The sequence below is a fragment of the Trematomus bernacchii genome, unplaced genomic scaffold (assembly GCF_902827165.1).
Source record: "Trematomus bernacchii unplaced genomic scaffold, fTreBer1.1, whole genome shotgun sequence".
Classification (NCBI taxonomy): Eukaryota; Metazoa; Chordata; class Actinopteri; order Perciformes; family Nototheniidae; genus Trematomus; species Trematomus bernacchii.
Window position 1 is genome coordinate 8,532,256 of NW_022987608.1, and position 10,769 is coordinate 8,543,024.

General features: G+C 42.5%; 1 protein-coding gene across 4 annotated transcripts; it reads left to right on the forward strand.

Moving 5' to 3' along the window:
- The first annotated feature begins 853 nt into the window (after window positions 1-853).
- Window positions 854-7,839, forward strand: pfkfb3 (6-phosphofructo-2-kinase/fructose-2,6-biphosphatase 3). 4 transcript variants are annotated; one of them, XR_004555974.1, is made up of 15 exons: window positions 854-1,025; window positions 1,871-1,999; window positions 2,234-2,397; window positions 2,482-2,556; window positions 2,639-2,695; window positions 2,803-2,927; window positions 3,428-3,635; window positions 3,711-3,857; window positions 3,933-4,037; window positions 4,201-4,330; window positions 4,927-5,054; window positions 5,160-5,348; window positions 5,530-5,552; window positions 5,951-6,031; window positions 6,782-7,839. XR_004555974.1 is itself a non-coding variant. In XM_034131610.1 (14 exons), the coding sequence occupies exons 1-14, from the start codon at window positions 947-949 to the stop codon at window positions 6,786-6,788; spliced, it is 1,566 nt and encodes a 521-aa protein (XP_033987501.1). In that variant the 5' UTR covers window positions 854-946; the 3' UTR covers window positions 6,789-7,839. The 4 variants fall into 4 exon arrangements, 3 of the variants coding, with proteins under 3 accessions (XP_033987501.1, XP_033987499.1, XP_033987500.1); XM_034131610.1 differs by lacking the exon at window positions 5,951-6,031; XM_034131608.1 differs by lacking the exon at window positions 5,530-5,552.
- Window positions 7,840-10,769: the final 2,930 nt, after the last annotated feature.

The following is a 10,769-nucleotide window of genomic DNA, read 5'->3' on the forward strand; positions in this document are numbered from 1 at the left end:
TAGTATCTTAGTTAAGTGAACAGGGTCACGGTCCCACAGCCTGTCCTTTTTCCTGTCAATCTTAATCTATGCGGAAAAATACAGGGCCTAAAAATAAGCTGCCATTATCTTTTATACCAGTGCTGAAACGGATGCATATTCACTGGTCAAGGTCAACTGTTATGACTATTGACCAAAACACAGGAGGAGAATGATTGTGTTATGTTGTAGTGAAATGACTCATATTCTATGAATGGGGGATGATTCAGTGTCAAAATGATGACTCATGCCTAAATGGTTTCCTGAATCTTAACATATCAGTGTGAATAAATAATTTAAACATAGCTTATCCCAATCTGGATTTGCATCTTGCAAATGAAGACATAAAATGATATGAAACAATAGTACGATTATGATGTAAATAGGATCTCTTAAGATGCATTTTTGTAGAAAGTGGAGGATGTATCATTTTACGGGAAGACATTAAACAAATTAATTCAAAAATATTTAAATAATTACTTAAAAGAGACATTTACAATTTAGAAATGTGCATAATGAGTACCTTTACTTTTGGTACTTTAATTTAATTCAACTTTTGTACTTTTAAATGCAGGACTTGTAACAGAGTATTCCTGCACTCTGGTACTTTTACTTAAGTACAAGATCTGAGTACTTTTTCCACCTCTGCGTGCATACTCAGATACTATCTGTTATATCAAGTCTATGGTTACCACACACAGAGGCGCTATGCTGAACGTGCGTATGGGCGCGTGAGTGGGTTCGTGTCGTCACCGCTGTCACGTTGCTGCCGGCCGGCGGGGCGGGGTTAAATAGAGGATGTGAGCCGCAGCCTGCAGATTTCCCCGTTCAGCTCAGGAACAGCACGCCTCATTTAGCCTGAACCTACAAGGCTCTTTTGTGTCTTCTCCCCGAAACTGAGCGGCTCGGTGCCCGTGTACTGTGAGGAATGCCCGGAGAGCTGACCCAGGACCGGATCCAGAAGACCTGGGAGCGGTCCAAGGATGACCCACCGGCCAACCGAAGAGGTAAAGCCCCATAGTAGCCTATACTACAGCGCCATATGCTGTTTTCTAACCTAAATTATCACTACATTATTATGACAAATGTCGTCATATATATGTCGTGTGTGTGTCATCTCTGTTAGAGTAGGCTATACAGTTGTGCACCTGTCGTACACCTGTACTTCACATTTTTTCACTTCCATTGATCTTCATCATCGCCACGCGCCGCACGTCACATCCCTTTTGCTGGAGAATGACATAGCTGCGGTCACCATGGTTACCACGTCTGTGTGATGCTTGGTTTTCTATTGGTCAGCGGCCAGCGAGTGAGACCCTGCCTAGGGGTGAGCTCGGGGAACTCTGAGTGAAGGATGTTTCTTACTCTCTTGTGCCTGCGACACAAGAGTCAAGTTTCTGCAAAAGAAACAGAAAGCTTCCCGAGTGCTTGCAAATGTTTCAGCTTCCATTGCTCTAGTTTAAATAGTTAAAACTAGGAACTAAAGCAATTTGAAAGCGCTCTGCTCGTCTTTGGTCACTTTTCCCTGCTAAACTGAGGCAGACTCTTATGATTTGAGTTACAAATGAGCACATAGGTGGTGCTGTGCAGAGAGGATGATGAACCCGATCATCTGTTAGGCAGCATGGCTCGTTTGTATGGAAACAAGGTCCGCAAGTATAAATGAGATTGACAGCCACATGCTGCTGGGCGTGTCACAGAAATAAAGATTTCAATAAATACATTCAGGTAGCCTGCAGGGTGGAGAGAAATAAAGCAAAAATACAAGGTCCAATTATAAAATCACGGGAAAACAGGCATTGTTGTCATAACAACCATAACAACCTCCCCCTCCTCCCATTCTTCTCTGCAGCGGCCGGTGCCCCCCACTTCGCCAACCCCCCCACCGTCATCGTGATGGTGGGTCTTCCGGCTCGAGGAAAGACATACATGTCCAAAAAACTCACCCGCTACCTCAACTGGATCGGCCTTCCCACCAAAGGTACACACACACACCTACACACCTACACACCTACACACCTACACACCTACACACCTACACACCTACACACCTACACACACACAGATCGTGTTGGCTCATTCTGTGGTCAGATGGTTATGTGACTGCTGTCAGGTACACACACTCTCTCTCACACACACCCACTTCAGCATTAATCATGTTTCCACCTCCTGGACATCGTGTTCATTATTTCTCCTGTGTGTGTGTGTGTTGTAGTCTTCAATGTGGGAGAGTACCGCAGGGAAGCAGTGAAGAACTACAGCTCCTATGATTTCTTCAAGCCCGATAACGAGTGTGCTGTTAAAATCCGACAGCAATGTGCCTTAGCAGCCTTAAGGGATGTCCACTCCTATTTGAAGGACGAGGGAGGCCAAATAGCGGTGAGTTTCCCATCATTCATTGCATGCTTTTCTAAAATGTTCTCCTAACCTGGACTCGGTTTAACCCGCTTTGTGTCCTTTCAGGTCTTTGACGCCACAAACACGACCAGAGACAGGAGAGAGATGATCCTCCAGTTTGGAAGTGAGAACGGCTTCAAGGTCCGTGATGCTACCTGAGGATTCACAGCATTTCCTCAATTTCAATGCAGCGAGTTTAACTGCTTTTGCTTTTTCTGCCCAGATCTTTTTTATCGAGTCCGTGTGTGACGATCCCAGCGTTATTGCGTCAAACATCATGGTGAGTCAAAGCTCCAGTGCATCCTGGTCCCATGGCATACTATGCAAACTCTCTGGCATAAGGTGTGGTTACTGCATCTCTGTCTGACTGACTTCCTCCCTGTTCAGGAAGTGAAGGTGTCCTGTCCAGATTACCGGGACTGCAACAAGACTGACGCCATGTTGGATTTCCAGAGGAGGATTGAATGCTACAAAACCAGCTACCAACCCCTGGACCCTGATCAACATGACAGGTAAATGATCACTATCAATATCTAAATGCCGTTTTGTGTATTTATATAGAGAGGACATCAACAATATTGGTGCTCATAGAACATCTTAAGGCTCAACTTTAACAACGCCAAGGAAGTGATGGTTGAATGTAGGAAAAGGTGGAAATACACACACACACACACCTGTCTACATCAGTGAAGCTGTTGTATAGCAGGTGCACACTTTTCTGCGAATCAGCATCACAGAGAAGCCGACATGGACATCCCATATCTCCATCCTGGTTGAAAAAGCTAAAAAAAGGCAGTATTTCTTAAGCAAATGTAACAAGGGAAACCCCCACGGCCATGTTCCTGTTATTAAGCTTTACAGTGGAGCCTTAGAAAGCTTCCCGACTGGAAACGTTAAAAGTGTTTTTGTTTTTCTTATGTAGGAGACCCTGTGTTTAACACTGTCAATAAATGGTCCTTGTATCCTCCATGGAGGTTAATGAAACACTCCCTCCATCCTCTTCTTCCTCCAGGGACCTCTCCTTCATCAAGGTGATAGACGTGGGTCGGCGCTTCTTAGTCAACCGGATCCAGAATCACATCCAGAGTAAGATCATCTACTACATGATGAACATCCACGTCCAGCCCCGCAGCATCTACCTGTGTCGGCACGGAGAGAGCACCCACAACCTGGAGGGGCGTCTGGGCGGGGACTCGGGCCTGTCGCCGCGGGGCAAACAGGTAGGAACCCTTGAAGTAGATTGTAAATTGTAAAACGAAATGCCGGTTTCAGGTGCTAAATATGCTCTGCTTCAGTTCTCAGCTGCCCTGGCTGGCTTTGTGGAGGAGCAGCAGCTGCAGGACCTGAAGGTCTGGAGCAGCCAGCTGTGCTGCAGCATCCAGACGGCAGAGCGCCTGGGTGTCCCGTACGAACAGTGGAAGGCTCTGAATGAGATAGACGCCGTAAGCATCGCACTCACACACCAAATTCCCAGTATTTTACTTGCGGCCAAACTGATATATTATCCGTCATTTCAGGGAATGTGTGAGGAGATGACGTATAACGAGATGAAGGAGAAATTCCCGGAAGAGTTTGCTTTGAGAGATGAAGATAAATACTACTATCGCTACCCTGCCGGAGAGGTATGCACACACGTAATAGCAGTGATTTGCATTTAGGTCATTGGCTGACATATAGCAAAATAACCCAGATTATAATTTTAGACATAAGAATGCAACCCTACTTCAGAGGTATTTGATATACGAACAATAATAAAGATGCCAACCCTCCGTATCCTGATCACAGTCCTACCAGGACCTGGTGCAGCGGGTGGAGCCGGTCATCATGGACCTGGAGAGACAGGAGAACGTTCTGGTCATCTGCCACCAGGCCGTCATGCGCTGCCTGCTGGCCTACTTCCTGGATAAGAGTGCAGGTGGGTACTCCAAAGTCCCAGAAACCTTCTGTTGCTGTATCATAATGTTAATGATTTAAAGGTCGCCTGTTACGCAAAATCAATTTTTCATGTCTTTCATACATAAACATGTGTCCCCTCTGTGTAAAGAGATTCTGAAAGTTTCAGGAAAAAAGATTACCTCGATTTTTGTCCTGATCCATTTCTATAAAAACCTGTCTGAAAATGAGCTGATGAGATTTTGGCCACTCTATGATGTCATTACGATTTTTTGGCTTGTGTAACCATTAGCCAATAACCATCCAAGGTAACCCACCTTATCACCTGAATCTCCTCCTAGAGCACCATTGTGTTCTTTTTAACCAAATATCTCTCAGAGGGGCGTGGGGAGTGGCTCCTTATTTTCATCTAAAGTAACAGACACAGAATCAGCACTTTTGAAACAGGGCTGAAACAGAGGGGTTTATGGGATGCTGCAATGCATGATCTGTTTGGTATTTCGAGCCAAACACTTCAGAGACATGTTTGTATATATCTGAGACTTATAATACATTGATGAAAAACTGTATAATAGGGGACCTTTAAGATGCTAATGCTGTTCATATGTGTTTTTCCAGAGGAGATGCCGTATCTGAAGTGTCCCCTGCACATGGTGCTGAAGCTCACCCCGGTCGCCTACGGCTGCAAAGTGGAGTCCATCTCGTTGAATGTGGAGGCGGTGAACACCCACCGAGACAGGCCGGAGGTAACGTCAGATAAACTCACTACTGAATGTGGGAGACGTGCTGTAAAGAAGCGGATACATGTTGAGCTCATCCTCAAATTAACATTTCCACATGCTCACCTGCAGGATGTGAAGAGGGGTCCCGGGACGTTGATCAGGAGGAACAGCGTGACTCCTCTGACCAGCCCCGAGTCCAACATCAAGAAACCCCGCATCGACGATCTGGACGAGGCCGACTTCTCCGAGCTGCCTCCATCTGTGTCCTCGCCGTCTCTCTGCAGCCCCTCACACACCCCCATCAGCCTGTCTGGACAGGTAGGGCTCTCATAAACACACTCGGACACACTCAGACACACAAGCCTTTTTCTGTTAAATCTGGCTTCTTTAGTTATTGGGCTTGTGTAGAGACGGCAAGTTTGTCCACTGACTTATCTATGTCTCTTCCTCCTCTGCTCCGCTACTATTTCTTCTTCTCTCTCTCCTCTTTTCCTCACAGCACTGGCTGGGCAGAGTTTGCCTGTAAGTATTCTCTGTTTTCTTTTCATCCAATCCTGACACTCTCTTCCTGTTACTGCTGCTTCTTTTTTTACTTACTTTTCCCGCACTCAATTTAACAGCAGCTTTTGCTTTTTTGGACATAAAATCTAAAAGCATCTAAAGACATATATAAATGTACATACTCTACCTTTTAATAGTGACATGTGACTCCGTAATCTCATTTGTGAGTATATATTATGACGGATGCATCATTTTTCCGTAGATGGACAGGTTTCACACTGACAGGAAATGAGTGTGTGTGTGTGTGTGTGTTTTCTTCTCAGTGAGGGAAAAGCAAACAGGAAAACACGTGTTATTCCTGCCTGCTGTTTTCACCACTCTTTACGCTGACTCATGCTTACTGTCCTCTCCTTGTCTAGGTGCTTGCTTTATATCTGGCCTGCTTAAAGACCAACCGTCCTCCAATATCTGAAGGTGTTTTCACTCTTAGTCTTTCAAAGGTAAACGCACTGTAGAGGCTCTGCATTGCTGCGTACTGTAGTTCTGCTAGCAGTCACATCAGACGCAAATACATACAATAAACCAGATGACTCTGACACAATGTCCACTTTATGAAGAGCTATTGGACCAAAGAAACACCATCAGACTCATTTAGCATAGGCTCAAACGTAGCATGCTAAAGCTAGCTTCCAGTAGCTGTGTTGTTATTGTTGCTGGTTTGCTAGGTAGCATGCTAACAAGCTAAACAATTATATTCACAAGCTTAAAGTTACTTAGAATAGAATATTTTCTCAGAAACAAACTTAAGTGTTATTGGTTTGTTTATAGATGGACAATTTCAAAAGTCTAGAAAAGACAGAGAGATGTGTTTTAATGTGTCTGTGAAAGTTTTTCTGACGCAGCGGAAAGGCGGAATTAGCACCCATACACACACACACACAACCAGCCACCTGTTTACACAATCATTAACTCAGTGGTTGTTTTCATGTCCTACTTTTGGGATTACACTGCATGAGGATTTACTGTACACTCCAAATGAGGGATTACTCAACATGAGGAAGTATCAGTAAAGCCTGTGTTTGTATTGTGGTTGAACTTCTGGCAGCCAAGGCTAAGGTGTTGCGTATTTTAAAGGTTGCTACACAGCAGTGTTCACATTATTGCCGGATGTGTTTGTGTTAATGTGTTGCATTTTCAACAGTTGCCTCACAGAAATATTCACTCTATTGCTGAATGTGTTTTCATTACAGAACCTGAGGAAAAAGACATCGGCCCTGCACTGACGTGAGGTTCACTGAAGGTCGGACATGAAACTACAAGCACGAGTTCAGTTGTGAAGAGACACAAGTAACTGTAGGCTACATGTTATTGTTAAGAAATGATGGTTATTGTTCATATCTCATGTAAAGAAACAGTCTTAAGTTCTCCTATTTTATATCTCTTTGAGACTGAAGAACGTCACGCATATAATTATTTTGAATGGATAGCTCAGATGGCTCCATATCAACTATTTTCTACTTGTTTATAATTGAGAGACCTAAGACAGTCACAACTACAGAAATCCTTCAGCCAATTCTTTTTTTTTACCTCTGGTTGCACTGTCAATTTACATTTTTCTCTTCTTTGCATTTTAAATGCATATTTGTCTAATTTGTGTTCAAAAGAAGATGATTTAATTGTATGCTTACATTATAAAATAAGCGATTATTTTGCACATTGGGGATACATTTGTACTTTTGCATTTTTCATGTCATGGAGGTGATGTCTGCCGTAGTGCCTGTAGCGCTTGTTTCTTCCAAGCCTTACGCCACTCCCCTTGCCATTTCTATGGAATAGAGACTCCACATATCACTTTAATATTTATTTAATATTTATTTTTCATCATGTTTAACGCTACAATGCATGTTGATAATTTAACAGAGTTCTTAATTTGTCTTTTTCTTTTTACAATGTCTGCTCGGCACAAATGTAACTTATATTTTTGTTCTAACGAAGCGTGCTGTTAATAATATGTAAGTGTTCATACAGTATAAATGAAGAGATGCATGGGAGAGACTTTCTGGAGTCTTAAAATGAAAATGTATGAAGAAGTATTTTTGTACCTCTCTCTGCTGAAACCTTTGTTAACATGTTGGCACAAAATACTTGTCTTTTGTAAAAACTGTTTTATTATATTCTTTATTTATTTGTTGTAGTTTTGGATACTTGGAGGGAGAGGTAGTACCCCGTTTCAATCTGAGAGGACAGTATGTTGTACAGTCCTTTTGTATCTGCTGGGCCAATAAAATAACTGCTAAAGATATAATTATTTTGATGTACTTGTACTTTATTTGATGCTTCTAATGTAATTGTACCTATACTGCCTTTTTCTAATGATTTAATAATCTTGGGGGCATTTTAAAAACAAATTGACATAAAATACAAAGCACTGTTATATAGTAAGTTAAACTACACAACAAGCACTATTTTGAAGCCAGCCACAACCATAAAATAGATCTATTAATATTATATTATCGTAATATTATAATGTAACATCTGGGCCCCTTTGGCTCCATAGTAAGTACTTTTACTTACTTAATATAACTTGAATGCAGAACCTTTACTTAGCTTTACTTATATGGTGTTGGTTCTTCTACTTAAGTAGAATTTCTCAATTTCCTCCTGGGATATTGTGTGCTAAAGGTGTGTGTCTTTTTGTGTGCGCGTGTTCATCCGTGTGTGTGTGTGTGTGTTCTCAGTCCTTTCAGGGTGAGAAGTCAAAGAGTGCAAGAGTTATTGGATCAAACTATGCAAACAGTTTCAGGCTGTGTCAGGAATATTGTCTGTATTCTTCATTCTCCCCACTTTGCATATGAAAATGATCCGGGACTTTTATTGTTTCCTGATATTTTTAATATTATAAAGTACATGATGTAACCTTCAGGATAGATCTGGGCTAATCTTGATGCTAACTAGCTAAAGTTGTCAAAAAATCTACTTTAATTTGTTTGTCAGTTAATTTGTCTTTTATCTGTCCCTATTTTTAGAGCAGTGGATTCAATGTATTATTTGTTGTCATTGCAATGTGGAACCACTATGTATTATTAATATTACTATTATTATAGATGCTGTATAAAGTGCCATGCCATTTTCTCTTCACCCATGTCTCTCTCCTTTTCTCTTTCTCACACACACACACACACACACACACACACACACACACACCAGCAGAATGGTATTTCCTATCTGAGTGTATTGGCTCATTGTGTGGTCAGATGGTTATGTGACTGCTGTCAGGTACACTCTCTCTCTCTCTCACACACACTCTCGTGTACGTGAGCCTATCCTCATCTCTCCTCACGTCACTGAAACTCTCACACCTACTTTGAATTCTATCTTTGCATGTTGTTGTGTTTTACAAGTGTCCTACTGTGAATTAAATATGCAGAACGTTGGAATGTTGGAAGGAGCGCCCCACTTCCACCTGGACACATTTCTGTGTCACGGAGCGAGTCACACTCTGAGTCATGTCTCTATTTTTGTTGCTACTTATGACTCAGCAGTGGTTTCCCTGCAGTGACTGCAACATCACGCCTTACTGTAAAGACCCTGGTGGACGTGCAGTAGCTTACAGCCTCACACTCTCTTGGAAACATTGACAGAGGTATTTGCGAGGCCTTGCTTGCCGCTCTTAGCTTGCAAACGGGCCAAAACAGGTTAATCCAATAATGAGTCAAGTCTTTAAAAACATTGATATAATCAGAAAATTAACAAAACATTCAGGGTGGAGGGATTGTTGGTATTTAAAAAATATATGCAAATAAAGGGGAAATCCTAACCCCACCATGCCTGGTTGTGCAGTCCCTAAACTGTGAAATCTGACTACTGTACTTTTCAAGTATGAAGCAATTTGGTACTGCCTCATACACATGTTGACCTTGTGCACATACCTTCTGTTTGTAAAGAATGCTTTACCTCCATTATTGATGTGCGGGACTCCCTTTGTGCAGAGGCCATTGATGAGGAGTTTGGGTGTTGAATGGAGAGGATAATGACTCAGCTGGCCTTGAATAGAGCAGATTAAATAGATCATGGGTTATACCTGAATATACTGGCACTGAAATGAAAGCCCTTTAACAGGATACCTTGCATAGTTTTGTCACAATTGTTTCTCTAAATGTAGTATTGCATTGGTATATTATCAAATCCATAGACATCTTCTTTTTATTACTTGGTTTAAAGGGGACCTATTGTGCAAAATCCACTTTTTCATGTCTTTTATACATAAACACGTGTCCCCTCTGTGTAAAGAGATTCTGAAAGTTTCAGGAAAAAAGATTCGCTCACTTTTTGTCCTGATCCATTTATATAAAAACCTGTCGGAAAATCAGATTTTGGCCACTTTATGATGTCATAACGATTTTTTGGCTTGTGTAACCATTAGCCAATCACCTACCAAGGTAACACACGCCCACCTTATCACCTGAATCTCCTCCTAGAGCACCATTGTGTTCTTTTTTTTTACCAAATATCTCGCAGATGGGCGTGGGGAGTGGCTCCTTATTTTCATCTAAAGCAGGCGTGCCCAACCAGTCGATCGTGATCGACTTAATATTTTAAGTTTTGTCACCGTCCCGTTGCACGTCTTTTTTTACTTCCGGTATGTATTTTCCACTCTCCGCGGACTGGCCATCTGTAGAATCTGAACAGCCGGTCGTCAAGGGCCGGCTTGATTCGCTGAAGGCCGTCACCTTCCTTAATCTTTTATGTTTTTAAAAGGCATCATTGAAGTTGCACCGACAGAGGTCCGCCGTTACCCCGCAGCGAAGCTCCCCCCCAGTTGACAGTTCGTTAGCACCCCAGCCCCCCCCCCCCCCCGCTCTCTATTTGGACTGGTAGATCTCGGCAGACTGGCAACTTTAAAAGTAGCTCTTGGTTCAAAAAAGGTTGGGCATCCCTGATCTAAAGTAAAAGACAGAGAATCAGCACTTTTGAAACAGGGCTGAAACAGAGGGGAATTATGGGATGCTGCAATGCACGATCTGTTTGGTATTTCGAGCCAAACACTTCAGAGACATGTTTTGTATATATCTGAGACCTATAATATATTGATGAAAAACAGCATAATAGGGGACCTTTAACTTGGCTCAGGGCATAGATGGCCATATAATTCAGAATGTCAGTGGTTCGATCCCCAGTCCCTTAACATGTTGAAGTGTCCTTAGGCAAGATACTGAACCCCAAATGGCTCCAATAGGC